The sequence below is a fragment of the Uloborus diversus genome, chromosome 4 (assembly GCF_026930045.1).
Source record: "Uloborus diversus isolate 005 chromosome 4, Udiv.v.3.1, whole genome shotgun sequence".
In the NCBI taxonomy this organism is placed as follows: Eukaryota; Metazoa; Arthropoda; class Arachnida; order Araneae; family Uloboridae; genus Uloborus; species Uloborus diversus.
In genome coordinates, this window is record NC_072734.1 from 55,325,978 (window position 1) to 55,347,486 (window position 21,509).

Below are 21,509 nucleotides of genomic sequence, written 5' to 3' on the forward strand. Positions count from 1 at the left end.
ATATGCTTCCTAATCCATTGCACAATCTGTTAACAAAAGCACTGGTTTCCCAAGATACAAAGGAAAAAATATTAAAATTATCTAAGACCGGCGAAGAGATGTATTGTACATTGCAGAAAACACGATACGAGGACAAAACAGTAAGAATATCAAGCACCTTCCGTAAAGACATGTTGCCACCATATCATTGCACCAAAGCGCAAAGTATAGGTGCTACAAGGAAAGTTACTAAAAAGATATCGAGCAAGTCATCTCACCGAATGATACAAATAGCTCAGGCTCGTTCGTATGACATGCAAGAGCTCTTTTGTTATGAGCTATCTGAAAACTGTTCATTATTCAATGACCAAGGGCTAATGGTAAAATAACAAAAAAGTGCATTGTTAAAAGAGCTGGAAACATGGTAGCACCAGTGATGATACCTGGTTCAAGTCTGACGATAAAACCTGTTTTATAGTTGACGTCATGAACTCTGTACGAAAGGTTATGACAAATGAAAATAAAACTTTTGGTGGAGTTATTTCAGCTTTTTCGTCATACATCGGGAGCATCACCAAGAACTGTGGAAGAGTACATTACATTTTTGACAGTTATCGCAAATTTTCTCCTAAAAAGTCTGAAAGGGTGCAAAGACAAGGTAGCAGCATCGTTATAGATGTGGTCAAAATCTCAGAAGATATATTCCATTGCCTGTCCGACTCAGCAGCTTTTGGGGATCTTTAAGAAACAAACTGATGTTGCAAAAGTCCATTGTCGATACAGTGACAACTTCTTTGACTCCAAACGCCACATAATACCAACCACACTTTTAGTGCCTTTCATGGTGATGAAGAGGATGATGTAATATTTAACTGTACATCTGTGCAAAGTGGAAAACAGATAAATAACCCAGAATTAAACTGTCTGACAGTAGAGGAAGCTGAATTCAGAATGTCGATTCCTTCAAAACATGCATCCTTGTGTGTGTTCACTAAAATCATTATTGCTAGCGCCGACACTGATATAATGGTGTTAACTTTGTTTCACTATCTTACTCTTCAACGATTTGGTGTTCAGGAACTTTGGGTGCGTACTGGAGTTGGTGATTTTACACGATTCTTATCGTTAATGATATTCACTGAAAAAAGGTGAAAACTTATGTTCGTTGCTTCCTGCCATATACGCACTACCTGGATCAGATTAATCAAGTAAATTTCGTACCAAAAAATCTGCTCTTCATTGTACATCTGTAGAATATTTGGAGAGTTTTGGCGTATCATCTGACTGGATTTATATAGAGCAAAGTCTTAAATCGGCAGAAAAATACTTAGTGCAAGTACTGCGGAAAGGGTCATTCTGTAAATCTTTAGATGAACTTATGTTATGGCTGTATCATCATGCAAAAAATATTGACACTGATAACTTGCCGCCTACTAGCAGAATGCTAAGAGCCACTTATTAAAATCATATTTTTACACATACCTACAACGACATTGTATTGACGATGTTGCTGTTGACTTAGATCCTTGTGAATTTGGTTTTGCTGTGGTAGATGATGATTTGATGCCAGAAAAGAACTTACAGAGATTTCCAATCGATTTTATTGGAGCATGTAATTGCTTGAAATGTGCAAATCTTCCTGTACTTGTAGAGCAAATGAAGTAACCTGTTGCTCTTTCTGTAAGTGTAATAGTACGGGTTTGCAACAAGGGTGCCCATATAGGGGGGCTTGCCCCCAACCTTTAAAATTAGAACTTCCTTGCTTTTGGCACTTTTTGCTTTGCAAAAATGTAAAAACATTTATTCTCCAGTCATTAATGAATAAGTTATTAAAAATGAAATATTTTAATGACTCTAATCTGTCCTAAAATCGGTTTCCGTGGAGAAAATACCCTCCCAACCCATGGGGAAAATATCTGAGTCCCCCCTTTACTATTTTGCATATGAGCGCCCTTGGTTTGAAACCAACTTGTAACAACCCCTTTTAAATATAATTTTATTAAGTGCAACAAAAAAATAAAAAAAACTTATTAATAGCAGCAGTAAAAATACATTGCCATTCGCCTTAAAAACACTAATTGTAACTTACTGGCCAAATTTTCATTTTTGTTGGTGAAGTACTATTAACATAAATTTGGGCTTATATGGGGCCGAAAGTGCGGGCCTGCCATCTTTGATGACGTCATAGCAAAAAATGTACGAAATGGCAGATGTCCACCTAAGCTCTAAATACTTTTTAGGACACCTCTAAACATTTTTGAAGCAAAATTCTCCGCACTCAATCTTCCCATCGAAGTACTAAGCATTTATGAGAGCGAGCGGCCGCCATCTTTGATGACGTCATAGCAGGAGAAGTGACCAGGTGGCGGATGTCCACCCGAGTCCAAAATACTTTCTAGGACACCTACTAAACGTTTTTGAAAAGAAACTCTCCCTACTCGAACTTTCCTACAGAAGTGCTGTCAGATCCTGGACTATAAAGGGTATTTTGGATCCTATTATAAGTATTTGAGAAGAAAAAGATGAGGAAACTTATTGTACGGAAAAGGACGATCTTTTAGACACTTTAGAGGCAGTACTTGTCACTATAGATACTCGGCTTGTACCTTCTGTGGTAAATTCCGAGTTTCAGGTTAAAACCCAGGATTCAAGCCAAACTTCAGTCCCAGCTCAGTCAGCTGAAGTAAAACTGCCTACGTTATCCCTACCTATATTTTCCTGTGCAACTGAGGAATAATGGCTTACCTTTTCCGATCTTTTTGAAGCTGCAGTTTCCAACAATCAAAATTTGACGGGAGCACAAAAATTGCAATATTTAAAAGGGAGTTTAAGGTCAGATGCGTTAAAAATCGTAAACTCTTTATCGATTACCAATGATAATTTCGAAATTGCTTGGAGATTGCTAAGGGATAGATACTTTAATAAAAGAGAAATTGTGTCCTCCTTAATGAAAAGATTTATCAATATAACACCCTTAAGTGGAGAATCTTCCACACAAATTTTGAATTTGATAGATTCTACTAAGGAATTTGTAAGAATGTTAGAGTCCTTGGAATATGAGATTGATCCAACTGCAGATACCCTTTTGATGCATATGATATTGTTCAAGCTTGATACAAATTTAAGAACTTGGTTTGAGAGAACCTTTTCAACTGATGTCATTCCAAAGTTGGACGAACTATAGCAATTTCTTGCAACACAAGCGAGATCCATCCCGAGTTTAACTACCAAGAGAAACGTTCTTCAAAGAAAGGTGACTTTGGTCGCGTCTAGCGCCCAGTCACAATGTCCTCTCTGTAATAGAGAGCATGCATTGTCGAGGTGTGATAAATTCTTAAAATTGTCAGTACAAGAGCGTTCAAATTTCGTTAAATCGAATAATGTTTGTTTTAACTGCTTAATTCAATTTCACGGTGTGAAAACTTGCAAAAGCAAGTTTAGATGTAGAACGTGCAAAAAAACCCACCACAGTTTACTTCATATCGAAAATGTTAGAGCTAGGGGAAGACAGGGTCCTGTAAATGTGTCAAATTCGAGTGGACTTTCTATCAACGCCCCTGTGTTTTCACCTGCCCTTGTTCCAAGTACTAATGAATTGAGGGAAAATTCTGGAGTGGTGGATGTTACATCTTGTCTTTCTGATGTGGGCTCAGACGTTCAAATTCTCCTCTGCACGGCTCTGATTGAAGTAAGAGATATTTGGGGTAACTATCAGACCTGTAGATGTCTTTTGGATAGCGGAAGCCAGGCTTCGCTTATTACAAATGAGTGTATTGAAAAATTGGGCTTGCACAGGAAAAAGGCTAATGTTCGTATTTCGTGTTTGGGTGCTTCCGATACGCGTACAAATGGGATTGCTGAGATTCAATTCACCTCACATTTTCCATCTCAAAAGTCCTTTGAAGCGCCCGTGTATGTGGTTAACAAAATTGTAGGTATGCTACCACATCACAACTTAGATTCCTCAATGTGCGAATTATTTGGGGATATTTCTCTGGCTGATCCAACATTTTACAAGAGTGGTCCGATTGATGTACTTCTCGGTATTGACCATACTTTGCCATTGCTAAAGGGTCAAACGTTATCGTTAGGTAAGGATAAACCATTTGCCATTCGTTCAGAACTGGGTTGTATAATTTTGGCGGTAAGGCTAATTTTGGTGATCAAAATTCTCTTCATGTAAATAATATTCAGTTAGTGTCAGATCATCCAATCAATAAATTTTGGGAATTAGATTCTGTACCATGTGCTAAACCCTTAACTTCTTTAGAAAAGTCGTGTGAAGATCATTTCGCAAAGACACATTCTAGGGATGAGAATGGCAGATATACAGTAAGGTTACCATTTCATACACCTCCCACGCGGTTAGGTGATTCAAAACAAAATGCAATTCGTAGGCTAATCAGCGTGGAACGCCATCTCATTTCTAATCTAGAAAAATACGAACTCGATCGCAAATTCATGAAGGAATACCTTGATCTAAAGCACATGGAGCTGGTTCCAGATTCTGAAATCAATAACATCAATAGTTTGTACCTCCCTCATCACGAAGTTGTTAGAAACACTAGCTCTACAACTAAGCTCCGCGTCGTCTTCGACGCTTCAAGTAAAACCTCGTCTGGACTTTCTTTAAACGATTTGCTCATGGTTGGACCAAGAGTACAGCCAGAATTTTTCCCTATCCTGATTCAGTTTCGACTTTTCAATGTAGCAATTTGCGCTGATGTGGAAAAGATGTTCCGCCAGATTAAAGTTCATGAGGAAGACGTAGACTGGCAAAGAATTCTTTGGAGGGAGTCTCCAAACGAACCAATAAAAGAATATCGTCTAACTACTGTTACCTACGGAACATCCTCAGCACCATTCCTCTCCACGAGAACCTTACGACAGCTTGCCATAGACGAACAAGAGAATTTTCCAGCCGCTTCAAGAGCTACCCGTTGTCACTTTTATGTAGATGATTTGCTGAGTGGGAGTGCGACAAAGAAGGAAGCCATTCAACTGGTATCCGAGCTGCAGGAGATGATGAAAAAGGGAGGCTTTTCTTTACGTAAATGGCTGTCAAACGATCCCGACGTACTAGCAACCATTTCAAAAGAATTACAGGCGATTGATTCAAAACACACGATCAACGATGACCAACCTGTCAAGATTCTGGGAATAGCTTGGCTTCCAGATGTTGACAAGTTCACCTTTACCATCACCGTCAATGAGATGGACGTATGGACTAAACGTAAGGTACTTTCTGAAGTCGCTAAAATCTTTGACCCCTTGGGCTGGTTGGCACCTACAGTTATCATTTCCAAAATCTTCCTCCAAGAGCTGTGGAGTCATCATCTAAGCTGGGACGAGGAGCTACCTGATTCTCTGGCAAAGCAGTGGAGAACATTTCAAGAACAGCTTCCTGTACTTACAAATATCAAAATTCCACGCTGTATTCTCATTCCCCAGGCTTCAGACGTGCAAGTACACGGATTCTGCGACTCTTCAGAGAAGGCCTATTGCGCAGCTATATACATTCATTCCCAGGATGTAACCCTAGCTGTGACATCCAGACTGCTAACATCCAAGACGCGTGTCTCTCCAGTAAAACCGCAGTCTTTACCTCGAATGGAACTCTGTTCTGCTTTACTTCTTGCCAATTTGTTGCAAGCTACCTTGCCAACGCTAACTGTGCCAATCTCTGAGACATTTGCGTGGTCTGATTCCAAGATCACACTGGCATGGCTGAAGTCTGAACCAAGAAGATGGCAACCGTTCGTAGCTAATCGAGTAGCACAAATTCAAGAGCTGACTCCTAATGTGCACTGGAACCATGTGAGCGGTCTGGAGAATCCTGCTGATTGCGGAACAGGAGGGATACCTCCAACTAAACTAGAAAGGTGCGAATTGTGGTTCAACGGACCTGATTGGCTAAGGAGTTCTACTTTTCCTAATGGAGGGTTTGAGGATAATCCAGAATTGCAAAAAGACATGTCTGTAGAAGCTAAAGGAACATCCAAGCTGGTTATGCTGCAGGTGGTTGATGCTTCTTTCAAGGCAGAGTTTTTTCAGAAATTTTCGTCTTGGAACAAGTTGAAGAGAGTTGTAGCCTATTGTTTAAGATTTGGGAAGAACTGTTCTCTGGCTGCGGATAAAAGAAATAAGTCTTTTTTAACAACGACAGAATTGCACGAAGCCGAGAAAAGGATTGTAAGATTTATCCAGCAGGATCTTTTTTTGACGGAGGTCTCCTATCTGTCAGCGGGAAGGCAGCTTCCTTCGAACAACAAGATTAATCCCTTGACTTCGTTCTACGATGATTCCGGAATAATTCGTGTCGGTGGGAGACTAAAAAATTCAATGCTTTCAGAATCGCAGAAGCATCCCATCTTGCTTCCTAAAACCGACCATGTTGTGAATTTAATTATCGCCGATTATCATCTAAAACTTCTTCATGCCGGTCCACAACTTCTCCAAGCAGCTCTCAGAGAAAAATTTTGGATTCTTTTAGCCAGAGATGCAGTTAGAAGAGTTGTAAGAAAATGTATCCCGTGCTTCAGAAATCGTCCAATGTTCGCTGGTCAAATCATGGGAGATCTTCCAATGTCCAGAGTTTGCCCCTCTTTTGTCTTCCAACGAACTGGTATTGACTTTGCAGGTCCATTCTTAATACGGAACTCCAAGGGAAGAGGAAGCCGCAATACTAAAAGCTACATCTGCGTCTTCGTCTGCCTCGCAACGAAGGCAGTTCATCTTGAAGTCGTCAGCGACTTGTCATCAAAAGCCTTTATCGCTTGTTTAAAAAGATTCGTGGCACGCAGAGGTAGGCCATCTGCCCTCTTGTGCGATCAAGGAAGTAATTTTTATGGAGCGAGCAGAGAGCTCAGGAAGGAGTTTCGTCAGTTGATGAAGGAAAACGACGTACATCAATTTCTGGTAACAGACAACATCACCTTTCACTTCAATCCTCCATCTGCTCCCCACTTCGGAGGCATTTGGGAGGCTACCGTGAAATCGTTCAAGTTTCATTTGAAAAGAGTTGTTGGAGCCAACAGTCTCACATTCGAAGAATTAGCCACGTTATCAAGTCAAATTGAGGCATGCCTTAATTCTAGACCACTATGTGCATTATCTAGCAGTCCAGATGATCCGTCTGTTCTGACTCCAGGACATTTTCTAATAGGAAAAGCATTAACAGCTGTTCCTCAACCTACGGTTCCAGACGACATCAGTCATTGCGATCGTTGGCGATTGCTTATAAGAATGATCCAACATTTTTGGAATAGATGCTCGTCAGAGTATTTGACATTGCTACAATCAAGAGCGAAGTGGCACAATTCTCAAAAGAACCTTGGTATTGGAGATCTTGTTTTAATCAAACACGACAACTTACCTCCACTACAGTGGAAATTAGGGAAGGTCACGGAAACGTTCCCTGGTAAAGACAATAAAATTCGTGTGGTCAAGGTAAAAACTGACACTGGTGAACTTGTTAGACCAATTGCAAAACTGTGTCTCCTTCCTATAGACACCTGAGCATTCTTGAACTATACCTAATTTTTCTTTCTAATATTGTAGAAGGTTAAGGTCGTCGATTCATCTGTAAGGCTAATTACTTAATTTCATTTATTTAGAAGTATGATTTATTGTTAATTTAAATTCATTTAGTATGTTTAACTTAATTCATTAATTTTGAAACCCCCTCCGTGTTTCAAGGGGGGCGATATGTTTCGTATACAGTCTACAGATGGCGCGCTGCGCAAGCGTGTAACTCTCTAGAAGAAAGTAAAGTGTAAGTTCTAATATCAACGAGTGAGGCCGTCTTTTCTAATTGTAGTGCAATTTACTTTTCAATTATTAGATTTTCAGAGTTCAAGATTGAGATGGCTTCCCGCATATGAATTCTACTAATACAACAAACAACCAGGAAAGAAAAATTAATTTACGAAACATTCTAATTCATATTTATTTCCTAACAATAAGTACCACACACAATCATTTTAATCATAACAATTTGGTAAATTCTAGATTTGTGCTTATTTTTCATAAGGAGGGAAAAAAATAATGTATAGAAGAAGTAAAACATTAAGCATATATAATAATAGTCCAGTCAATGAACACATTGTAGCGTGCTTGGAATATGCGATAATGTTTGACTTCAGAATATTTTTAGGGGTAGTTAGTAAGTCAACATACCAAAAGTCATCGCCCCTAAAGGCGGGAGGGATGGGGGGACGAAAATTTTGGGTTTTTCGAGAAAATGTGGGAAACGGTGGAAAAAATGAGTTTAAAATAAAAATTCGAGCTAAAAAAGCTTCCCGTGAATCTGTTTCTACACTTATTTGTCAAATTTCCAATATTTTCCCGGGTATATGTTACGAAAAATCAATGATTTTCGGAAAATTCTCTCTTTTTGTAAAACATTTGCTCCTAGTACCTCCCAGGATCAGTATTCATGAAAATTGTCAATGACAAAGTTGTTTAGCTTTAAATTTCTTTCAATTTGATGTGATATTTTGTTATATTTTATTCAACCAATCAAAAGTTACAGAATTTCAAACACGCACTTTCATGTCAAAAAATACAACACTTTCTATTCACTAATTTCAAACTGACTCGAAAGGATCGCGCACTTCCTCTTTCTTCAATGAATTCGACAATTCTGATGAACAATAAAAAAGTATTCGTGGATTACTACAACACAAATGATGTTTAAGGGGGGGGGGGGGGTCGTGAAACTGTGACTTTGTGACAAGGGGGAAGGAAAGAGTAAGAAGTGTGATTTGCAAAATTACGTATATGCAGTATGAATTGGTGGACTGAGGACCTACAGAAAATCAGCAAGCACTATACATACTGTTTAAGGAAATTGATACAGACATTGATTTAATTTAATTTGAATTTTTTGTTACTGAGTCTACTAAACTGTTAGGCAAAAAGAGACGACTGTACAAACCATATGGACATCAATCTCAGTTAGGAAATTGAAACGACGCACAGTGTGGCATAATGGGCAAAAATCCACCGAACTCGTGGGTTTTAAGCTAGGATCTTCTATTATGGCTCAAAATGCGGCAAAATTCTTCGACTATTTCGTAGTGGTGCTACAATTTTGAATTTTTTAACCCCCTAAGCCCGCAGAGCTCAGAATGGACCCAAGTCGCGATTTTGAAAACTAAAAAGTATGACCATTTTTTCCCTGATATGTGGCTCAATGCTTAGTATAAATCGAGGAATCGGATGATAAAACAACTTTTGATCGCTGCCGGGTGTTTAGAAATGCTTTTTTCCACCGTATAAGTCATTAAAAACATTATTTTTCAGGTTTTTCCGTTGAAAAAATGGGTTTTAAACGTCTTCACACATCTCCCGCTCAAGAACAAATATGTATTTTAATTCCAATCTACAAGTTTTCAATCATTTTCCAAAGTTCAAAAGGCAAAAACTTCCCTAAAACACTGAAAAATTGCCCAAAGTCCGAATTTCAGCTCGAGATCCTACCATTGTCCAAGGGAATGCATCTGTACAATAGCGGCAAACAGCTTATTTTATATGTATACATTTTGAGAATAAATCGTCTGCGTTCGAATAAAGACCTTTACATTTAAAATTTCCGAATGCTTTTGATGTTTTTAAGAAAATTTAATATATTAAAGTAACAGTTGAGCAAATGTGTAGACGCAAAATTAGTATGTTTGTCTGTTTCCTCGGAATAATCATAATATTTGAATTGTAACGGTATGTTCACTCTTTTACGTAAGTATTTTTGTTGGAATTCTAACTTAAAATGTAAAAACGCATGTTAAAATTTTAAGGTGTTTTAAACTAAACAATTAATGCTCAGCTGAACCCTTTTAGCCCAGATTTGTTCCTAACAACATCATTTATAGGTAATACAACTAAATTTAAGGTAGGGATGAAAGGATTAATGAAATTATATGATTTTACTTCACTCTATTTAATTTTAAAAACAAATAATTACAAATATATGTCCATTAGCTTTCGCTTTCCGTATGAAAAACAGTAAAGACATGTTATTTTAACTTTATAATAAAGTTTTATTGAATTTATATTCAAATTTATGTTGTTTTGTTGGTCTTACACGCAGAAACTAATTTTTAAAAAAATATAACTTGCATAATTTGTTTAAAGACTTATTTATGTAACAGAGGACAAAGTTTTCTATTTTGTATACTTATGTAAAAGAGTGAACATACCTGTTACAATTCGAATATTACGATTAATCCAAGGAAACAGACATACTAATATTGCGTCTACACATTTGCTCAACTGTTACTTTAATACATTAAATTTTCTTAAAAACATCAAAAGCATTCGGAAATTTTATATGTAAAGGTCTTTATTCGAACGCAGACGATTTATTCTCAAAATGTATACATATAAATGCATACATATAAGATAAGCTGTTTGCCGCTATTGCACAGATTTATTTCCGTGAACAATGGTAGAATCTCGAGCTGAAATTCGGACTTTGAGCAATTTTTCGGTGTTTTAGGGAGGTTTTTGCCTTTTGAACCTTGGAAAATGATTGAAAACTTGTAGATTAGAATTAAAATGTATATTTGTTCTTGCGCGGGAGATGTGTGAAGACCGTTAAAACCCATTTTTTCAACGGAAAAACCTGAAAAATAATGTTTTTAATGACTTATACGGTGGAAAAAAACATTTCTAAACACCCGGCAGGGATCAAAAGTTGTAATTTATCATCCAATTCCTCGATTTATACTAAGCATTGAGCCACATATCAAGGAAAAAATATGGTCATACTTTTTAGTTTTCAAAATCGCGACTTGGGTCCATTCTGAGCTCTGCGGGACTTAGGGGGTTAAAAAATTCAAAATTGTAGCACCACTACGAAATAGTCGAAGAATTTTGCCGCATTTTGAGCCATAATAGAAAATTCTAGCTCAAAACCCGCGAGTTCGGTGGATTTTTGCCCACTATGCCACACTGTGCGACGGTCAAACAAGAAAGTGTCTCTCCAACTTTCATAACAACAGTCAGCTGACAAATCTGCTAATGATGAAGCTGTTGAAAAACGAGACAAATACGCTCCGAGCTTTAGGTGATGTTGACATTGATATGGCGAAGACGACTATCATCAGATGGCAAAATTCTTAGGTAGCTATCATTTGAGAGGAAGTCCTCTTGGTTGTTCTCTTCGCAGCCAAATCCCCAACTGATTACAAAATTTTGCTGTCAAAATGTACTAGAAATCAAAAATCATACAATATCTAAAAACATACACAGAAAAGTCGCTGAGTTCCGTTACAGATTATTTATCAAAGTAGATGTAAACATCAAGACTGATCTCTAACTCTGCCGTACCACCAGGTACATCTGTAGCTAGGAACTAAATGGCGAAGTACCGAATTGGGGGTTTGGGAAAGGAGGAATGACCAACTCGTGCCGAAACTCTAGGAATCGGATGTTGCTCCTGACGGAATCTTGAAGATGATTTTGACCGATTGATTGTTGAAAATCATCGTTAAACTATTCTGTCGCAATCTTGCATTGCAAGGGCAGTTGCAACAACGGAATCAAAATATTTATCTAGGAGGAAACGTGACGACGATGGCATCAATGCATTACCAATTTCTTAGAAAAACCTTTCCACTGCTGGTGGACATGAACTTCCCCGCCTTAGAATAAAACCAAGATGTCACCTTAAAAGATTATACATATTTTCATTTTCTAATTAGTGTAAGTCCATATTCCATATTAACACTTTCAAAATATGATTAGTAATAATGTAAAAAAAACTATAATTACAAAAAAGTGCTGCGTGTCAGTTACATTTACCTTATTTCTATTATAAAATTTTTCCTTATCATGCTATAGCGTCACATATTCATTTCAATAAGAATAACAAAGTAGAATACATGCTAAAACTTCATAGTTTTTGATTGCTTGTCAGCTGGGTGTCGAGATGATTGGGCATAGGCTTCGTATTTCTTTGTCAACATGTTTGAATCTGCTGTTCAAATGTTTAGCCGGTGTATTTTCAAGGCGCAGAAAACCGTCAGGGTCCATGTCACATGATTGATGCACAAGATCCCTTGAGCTCCTGCTTGGCACAGACACTCTGAGACAAAAAGTTCGAGGCTTTTTTTTTAATTTCGAAAAGTATTGGTTTTCAAGAACGCCCCCATACTTAAAAAACCACTAGAAATGTGACATATATGTATGAAAACAATTTCACAATAAATTTAGTTAACTTTCACTCTTATTCGGAACACATTTTTCCTGCCGTTTCCGAGATATAATCGAAAACCACAATATTTATCTCCCCTTCCCCCTCCCCTAGGATCGGAGACTTTCAGTATGTTTATTTATTATTTACTTCTAACTAATTTCTTACCGAAGAAGTGCTGGCTTTCTGCACTTCCTCAGTTCACTTTTGTTAAATAATGCCATGGGTATGGAGCTAATTCATGCTGCTTATTCAGTCAATTCGCGATAACTCGAAGTTCGATAACTTGAATATTACTACAACTCGAAGTTTTTATCAAGTCTTGACCATTTTGTCTTTAATTCCATGCTAATTATTCTCAATATCTCGAAGTTAACTTCCTTTAACTCTAAGTTTTTTTTTCAAGATGAATCGAATTTTTTTTTTTTTTTTGAAAGACCGAATAAAAAAAAAAAAAGAAGAAGAAGAAGAAAGAAACAAGTGACTAAGAGAAAAATTAATTCACCTTCACTTGCAATTCCTGCACAATAGATCTCTAAAGCAAGAAGAGCACCTGTTGAGCCAATGTGCGACAAAAGAGTTACACGTATAGAAATGAGTTAGCTTGTTTTCTTTTGTTGTACTGTACTGTTTACACTTTGACATGTTGCTGGACTACGAACTTGCTTTTAAGCTGTCTAGTTGTCGAGTCAACTGCTTATACCTTTATTCAAAGGCTGACCTAAGATGCGTTCCCCTTCATTCTTTAGTTCGATTATTTGCTGTTAAGTTCCTGAGAGACAGAGTGAGTTTTCTTTACTATCAAAGATGTCTAACCAAGTATTCTGTCAATGATATTAAAAGAAAAAGAGATACTTCTAAAACGGTGAAATCCATAAATCCGAATTTGAAACGAATGAAGATGTGCACCTTTACTGAAGTAGAATCAGCTCTATTCAAGTGGTTCCAGCAGTATCGAAATCAAAACCATGCTTTTGATTTTTTCTCTCAATATTTTTGATTAAACTGTGCATATTGTGCTTAAAAACTTTTAACTTCTGTAAGTTTGATTGTTATATGTACATATTAATTAAAATATTCGATGGTTTTTAATATTAAAAGTCGAAAACCAAAGTCAGCGGTAAGTCGAAGTTTTTCGTCGGTCCCTTTAGATTCAAGTTATCGCGAATTGACTGTACGTAGTTCTGCAATTTTTCATCCGATTTCTTGGTAAGGGGCTGTCCATATGTAAACGATGTCACACTTTTCTCAACATTTTATTCCCCCCCCCCTTCGTCACAAAGTTCGTTTTACAAGCTACTTTTCATAAACATACTCGTATTTAAAAATGCTTGATGTCACACTTCTTACTCTCTCCTTCCCTCTTGTCACAAAGTCCCAATTTCATGACCCCCCCCCCCCCCTCTCAAACATCATTTGTGTTGTAGTAATCCACAAATACTTCTTTATTGTCCATCAGGATTGTCGAATTCATGGACGTGCAAGAATCGTGCACTTCCTCTTTCCTCAATTTAAAATTGATGAATGGCAAGCGTTCCATTTTTTGCGATGAAGGTGCGTGTTTGGAATTCTATAACTTTTAATTGGTTGAATAAAATGTAACAAAGTAGCATATGAAATTGAAGGAAATTTAAATCTCTACAACTTTGTCATTGACAACTTTCCCAAAATCTGATCCTGGGAGGCAGTAAGAGCAAAAGTTTGAAAAAAAAGAGGGAATTTTTCCGAAAATAAATTTTTCATAACAAATACACGGAAAAATATTGGAAATTCGACAAATATGTGTAGAAACTGTTTCGTAGGAAGTTTATTTAACTTGAGTTTTTATTTTAAACGCATTTTTTTCACCGTTTCCGACATTTTCTCGCAAAACCCAAAATTTTCGTTCCCCCCATCCCTCGCGTTCGTAGTCCATCCCCCCTTTAGCTCATCTCCCAGGGTCGGGGACTTTTAGTATGTTCACTTACTAACTACTCCTAACAATATTCTGAAGTCAAAAATTATCGCATATTCCGTGCACTCTACACTTTTGTTTTGAGCACTCATTGACTGGACTAGAATGAATATTAATTTCTAAAAATCGCAATGGGGTTGTTTCCTCAGTCAAAAGTACTACTTTTAGTGACAGAAATTGATAGAATAAGCAAAAAAAAACATGGACCCAGAAAATACTTTTATTTTCCCAACTGTTATTTTTTACTTAATTTTTTTTGAATGTCCAATTTTTCAAACAAGGCGTGGTCTTTATGACGTCACAAATGATGTCCTTTGGCGTATTTTTCACTGCTTTTCCATGTTATGATAATCAGGCAGCGGATTAAAAATTGCCTCTACGCGTGCTATGAACCATATCGTTGCCAGTACACGTGAGTAAAGATGCGAATAAAACATTGTGCTTTTCTGAATGGCAACAGTGAATGTCATCGGCGTCATCATTTGTGATGTCATCGGCAGAAGCGTTAATAAAAGCGCACCGATTTAAGAATTTTTTAAAAAATATTAAACTTAGTCAAATTATTTAAAAAATGGCCAGATCCTGTTTTTAAGCATGCTCTTTCAGGAAAAAAGACTTTTAAAATTTTGGGAACGACCCCATTCCTCTTTCCGCTTTTCATTTTCTTTACCTAACTCACCTACATGAAAATGACTCTTCTGAGTGGAGGCGTGGCCAAGAGCTAACTTCTGACGAACGGAATACAGTCGAATCTCGACTTACGCGAGGGATGCGTTCCAAGACTCCTCACGTAACTCGAAATTTCGCGTTGTAGAAAAAGGTATGTGTACCAATTTTTTATAATCATACCAAATTCTTTTAGACACTGTTGAACACCCCTTAAACTGCTTTAAAGTATTCCTTAACTATACATTACAGTTTCTTGCATAAAGAACTGAACTTTTACGTTTTTTTTTTATTATTTTTTTTTATTTTTATTTTTATTTTTATTTTTTTTAAAGCCGTTTTATTTAACATAAAATACTTTAAGACGCACAAAATGAATGATGAATGGGAGAGAAATACATAAAATAAAACAACTCGGCACGCACAGTATGTAGTAATAACAAAATACTGCACTATAATAGTACTGCACAGTAGATACAGTAATAATATTCATGAGCTGAAAAATAAAGATGGCGATGATTTATGCTCCATGATCAGATCGTTATTCTTTTTTAATACATTTTTAATTCGAATGCTTCGCCTTTTCTGTTTTACGATTCCATTTATGGCTACATGCTACTCTGCAACCTTCAATATTGAAACTAAGTTCTGAGCTTTTACGGATATCTTTTTGATTTGACTTTTATTTGTACGCATGGAAGATTCACTCATTCTGATTGTCATGCTACCGTCGACGTTTTGTAGTTGTTCAAGCATATCAAGAATCTTAGCCCTTTTCTCTTTTTAGCCTACTTTCCCAGTAAAAGTCAGAAAAAGAAGAAAAAAGCATGAAAGAAGGCTTGATGCAGCTTAAAAATATCGCGAAAAACAAAAAAAAGTCAAAAATGAATAAAATAATTAAATAAATGTCGAAAAATTAAAAATTGGAAAGTAGGCTATTGAGATGGGGAAAATGCCTGTCGGTCTGTCTGTCTGCCCCCCCCCCCTAATAACTTTTGAATGAATAATCCGATTCGAACAAACTTTTTTTTGTTTGAAAGATCTCGACGAGGACACCTCATTCCCATATTTCATTTTTTGATTTGAACTATTTTTTGTTCAATTTTGAACATTTCAAAAAAATTTAACATTAGTGCCTACGGGGAAATTCAAGGCAATTCGAACTGTGAGGTGAATTTGCTTCAAACAAACTTTGTAGGAAAAATGTTTTGATGAAAAACTTGTATATAAAACATCTTTTTGATTTGAACAATTTTCCGTTCAATTTTGAACAGTTTAAATCCTTTAACATTAGCTTCTACGGGGAAACTGAAAGTCAATGTAGATTCCGCACTTGAAGGCGGATTTACTTCAAACAAATTTAGTTGAAAATAGCTCTTGACGCCAAACTCCAGACTCCGACTCCGAGAATTTAGAGGCACCTGACTCCGACTCTGACTCCTGTGCCCGACAATTAATCGGACTCCAACTCCCCGACTTCGACTCTGACTTCGTAGCTTTGGCAAAAATTTATACACGGAGGACAAATGACTGACTCCGATTCTTGGATATTCGACTCCGACTCTTTTATCTCAAAATGAGATTGACTTCGACTCCTATTCCGCGGCTATGGTTTTAACTGTGAAATAATTATTGCTGATATGACTTGTTTGTATTTTCACGCTAAAGTTTTAATTTATGTATTCAGTTTTCGGCGAATAACCTCGAAGTCCTTTATGTTTCTACATAAAGGACATGTTTCTACATAAAGGACCTTTATGTTTCTACATAAAGGACATGCGCAGACGATTTTTTTTTTTTTTTTTTTTTTTTTTTTTTGACGATGAAAATTATTTCTTGAAGTTGACATTTTATTGTTTTTATTTATTTTGGTAAGTTTATTAATTCATTTAAAAAAAATATTTTTGGCAAGAGGAGAAAGGAACTTTTTTTTTATATGATGTACTTATTTTAATGAGCTTATTAATTTTAATTATTATTTCTTCGTTTTGAAAGCTGTTAAAGAATTTTTTTAATGGAAAAAAGTGTATTAGCTGCTTTGTTCAAAAGGTCTCTTCTATTTGTTCGTTTTTTTTATTTATTTTTTTTTTATTTATTTATTTTTTTTTTTAAGATGAGTGAGGAATATTTTATTCCTAGAAATCAGCTTAAAATATTAAAATATGTTTGAAACAATTTGCGATTTTAGCTATTTTTGAAAATATTGATCAGGTACTAGAAAGTAGTATGGGTATACCCGAAAGTAGGCTCGTTTAGTTCTAGACGGAACTTCTTGTTCTTTTCTTTCTTTTTTTTGGCGGAAACTTGCTTTTTCTTCCCATCTTCAAACTTTGAATGAAACAGCGCATTAAGGTGTCATTATATTTTATCCACTTTAATAGTTAGAATGAAAAAAAATAAAAAATAAATGAAAGATGATGAGTAGTTATTTGATGGTGTGACAACGCGAAATGTGTAAACTAGTTTGATGTGAGAGCTTTCGCTATCAGTGATGCTAATAAAAGGATGTAATAACATTCCTGAAATCAATATTTAGAAGCCAATAACGAAGCCGATACTTCATTCAAAAAAAAAAAAAAAAAAAAAAAATCGTGCTGTTGACGAGGAATTCGCTAAAATTCGTTACTCGTGAAAAATTCGTCGCGTAAGTTGAACCGCGCTGTAGCGGGAGTCGACTGTATTTTTAGGACCTTAAAATCTTACCACAAAAACATCCTCGACAGCCGGCCAGCAACATCCGCCCGTATTTCGGCGGTATAAAATCACTTCTCCACTTCTTTAATGCTGAGTTTTCTGTTTTTTTTAATTTTTTTTTTTTAAGCCATTTAGATACTTAGATGTTGGCGAATAGAAAAATAGCTAAAAATCTGGTGCCAAATATTCAGAAATTGGTTTCCGAGAAACAGTTGCAACATTGCATACATAAAAAAGAGTATCAAGTCATGACAAAAGCAATTCTTAATTTTTATGCCTTTTCCATGTTTTCTGTTGCTATCTAAAAAAACTAAATATATTGAAATTTTATATGCGTTCGAGACCGCAAGAGTCATATCTAAATGCAGTGCAGAAATTAAAAATTAGAAAAAGAAAAGTGTTTAAAAGATGAACTTTGCTTAACCGAGTGGTTTGGATAATCAAGGTTCTGACGCAATAAAAGATTGCCTTCATGCAAATTGAACACTCACCGGCACACGTGACATCGTACCAGGTTGGTGGGGAAAGGGACGCTTGATTCCGAGTAGGGAATGTGGCAGATTCGGCATCCAGGGGATTTCACGTGATCTTCTCCCCTACAAAAGGAGACACGTAACCTCGTCAAAACATACTCAAATCTTTTTTAATGAATACATTCTTCTTGTACAGTTAAAAAAGAAAAGAAAAAAAACCTTTTTCACATGAATACCTACCACTCATACTAGGGACACACGAATACGTCATTTTATTGATAATAATGTTCAGCAGGGATGCCCATAGTGTGTAAAGGTAATGATTGTTAGCCGTATTTTGCATCTAAAAATTTCAAACGAACTAAAAATGGCAATTCGCGATTTCAGAGGCAGCAGTTGTTATTTTTTGAACTCGACCTTTTTCTATAAAATAATATGCTGGTGAGTATAATTTTTATCTATACTAATAATATAAAGTAGTAGAGTTTGTTTGAACCCGCTAATCTCAGGAACTACTATTTCGAATTGAAACATTCTTTTTGTGTTGAATAGTCCATTCATTGAGGAAAGCTACAGGCTATATAACATCACGTTATGACTAATACGAGTGAATGTTACGGAAACGGGAAAATTGATATTATAATATAAAATGCTTGGAACGAAGAATATGCGTAGCCAGGGTGGCTCGACCTGAAACTGCGGGCTTCGCGATTCAGTGGGCGTAGGTTCGAGTCAGCTATTAAGCAAATCTCGAGGGTACTTTTTCAGAGAAAATACTAAACGATGCCAAAAAATATTTGTAAAAAAAATCGAGATATACGTTTTATTACAGATTAATGAATACACACGTTTTCATTTTTCTTATTAATCTATACTAATAACATAAAGCTGAAGCGTTTGCTTGTTTGATAGCGTTAATAATCTCAGGAACTACTGGTTCGAATTAAAAATGTTTTTTTGTGTTGAATAGTCCATTTATTGAGGAAGGCTATAGGCTGTAATTTACCTTGATATTTTAATTAGAAAAAAGAATATTCAATCTTTTTTGCGGTTTTTAGCAGTTTTTTGTACTTTTTACAGCAAAGACCCCGAACCAATTGCGCCAGAAAATATTTTCTGTATTGATGTAGGAAATTTATTTTTAAGAATGATGAAAAAAAAAGTTTTTAGCAGACAGAGCGCTTTTTGTATTTTTTATGCAGTTTTGAAAAAAACCTTTAATTTGTATTTTTTTCTGGATTTAATTTTTTCTAAACTCATCCCGAAAAAAGTATAAAGACTTTTTTTCTGAACTCTAACTATGTAATAGTAAATCCATTTCACCTTCTTCAGAAAAAAAAACATTAACATTACATTTTTTAAATGCGGAGCACGCCACGACTTCCAATCATAGCTGAAGTTTTGTCAATCTTCAATTTCCTTACCATTCGTGCTTTCCCTGGGTGGTAGCATGTATGTCTCCCTTGGAGGTCCGCTCTTTGGGGGCCTTCTCGTGTTCAATGACAAGGCTCGGCCGGGGCTGAAGGCTGGAGGACAGCCCCACATCTTGCTCCGAGCTGCTGAGCACAGCTGCAGTGCCGGATGCAGACAGCACGCAAATATCGTCACTGCAATCAGAACAAACACTTTTAGTTTACCAACAGAAGCTGGATACGGCCACTATATAAATGAGCTGACGCATCAGGCGTTTTGGATCTGTGTTTTCAACGATACAAAGCTTGAATTACCACAGCGAAGTTTCAGGACATTACCAATCCCAGTGGAAACTTATTATCTGCCATGTTGGCCAATCATGTCTCAAAATACAGATGCACTTTGCTTGTCGAGCGTTCGCGCTTTTCTGTGCAGTGAAAGAGATGGCCATTTTCGAGGTCATTACGATGGCCGTTTTCTTTCTTAGCTACCGACGACCACATATTTTTTCAGGTCTTTGCTTGTACTCGATGCAGTTTTTATATTTTCGGGCATCAAACACGATCTCGAACCTCTGCCGTAACTACTAAGCTTCCTACGGCCAAGTTTTATTTGCAATCAGAAAACAAACATTTGGTCTCCGCCTTGCATGATTTTCATGCCTATCATTTAGACTGTACGAGAGGGGGTCAATTGACCAACTAGCTTAGAAAAAATGGTGTTTTTGCATATAAATGGGCATAATTTGTTGTTGTTTACCGATAAAATTTGTACTGAGTATGCATTCTTTGCCCCCCCCCCCCCGCCCTTTCGGAAAAATTCGAAATAACGGGCTTGGTGATTTTGTTAGATTTTCATAAAATTGCACAACGAAAACAGCATAGAAACTAACTCACCTGATGTTGGTAGTCTCCATGTATCCCAAGACGACGTTGCACCCCAGGGCCCGGATATGGGAGCGCACCTCCTTCCGTAGTTCTGTCCACCACGCATCACGTGTCTCGGGTTCATCTACAACGAAAAAATTACTTCGGTACTTCAAGACAATCGGCGCTTTTCAATCATGGCAATGATTTTTCATTTTATTTATTGCCGCGATATTTGGTCCCACTTACGTAGAAACTATGCATGTATTGCAATTGTTACATTACTTGGTCATTTCAATGGACTTTTGAAGAAAATAAATTGTTAAAAGTTCCACTGAAAGGAAAAATAATCTGTCAAATAACTAATCTACGCCATTAAAAAGCAAAATAATCTAATAATAAAAAACAAGCAAAATAAATAGCATGAAAAAGGTTCACCAAATAATTCGCCAACTAGTAAACTAACACCACACTAGACACATCTATTCAGCATTTAGTAGAATGTAAAGTGAATCGCTATTTTTTATTGACCTCGGTGATATTGCGTTTTTGAATCCACCGCGCTTTTTTGCTGTCACCTGAGCTACAGTATAGCTATGCTACGGAGAGATGAACATGAACATATGTCTTATTATGGAACGCCTGGAGCTTGGAGCTCCTAAATTCCCTGTATAAAAATGTCTAATAGGAAGTTTAAAAAATTAAAAACGACTAAAAAATTTAAAAGTGAAAAATAATAGGAAGTGAATGGATAGGCCAATCAGAGGAGAGGATGGCTCCTCCCACCCTGGTGGCGAAATCCCGCGTGAGAATGGGGGTCAGTCTAAGATGGGAAGCCGAGGCGTCAACAGAGAGCACTTTTCTCCGCGTTCGCCTCGGTCCTGTAGAATTGCATCAATAAAGGTCGGGTCAGGTGGCGTTAGAGGAAAGCATCGTAGTACTTGACTCGCCCGTGTTTCCCGAATGGCAGAGCACCCCTACACATCTATCGGTATATTAATAAAAATATTAATTTGCCAATTTCCGGGCAGGGGAGGGAGACTGCCAGTCCTAAGATAGTACAGGACTGCCAATACTAGCATAGGAACGGCGAACCGGTCCTAAGATGGTTGGCGTGCTAGTATATTAGGGGGAGGAGAATTTCCTTTCCACATAGAAAAAATTGGGTAACTATTATGGGTGACTATGGAAAAATGGCAAAACAAAAAAGAAAATTAAAAAGGGGTATTGATGGCAAGAATTGCCCTCGGTCTTCGCCTGTTAGCTGG

At 36.8% G+C, this 21,509-nt stretch overlaps 1 protein-coding gene across 1 annotated transcript in view; it reads right to left on the reverse strand.

The window, feature by feature from the left end:
* The window catches only part of LOC129219651 (C2 domain-containing protein 5-like), a 155,925-nt gene that overhangs the window by 68,046 nt on the left and 66,370 nt on the right, over nucleotides 1-21,509 (reverse strand). Inside the window, exons 13-15 of the mRNA XM_054853925.1 lie at nucleotides 20,272-20,386; nucleotides 19,387-19,569; nucleotides 17,981-18,085 (exon numbers count right to left, since the gene is read on the reverse strand). Coding sequence (XP_054709900.1) covers nucleotides 17,981-18,085; nucleotides 19,387-19,569; nucleotides 20,272-20,386 — 403 coding nt within the window. The remainder of the gene's footprint in view (nucleotides 1-17,980; nucleotides 18,086-19,386; nucleotides 19,570-20,271; nucleotides 20,387-21,509) is intronic.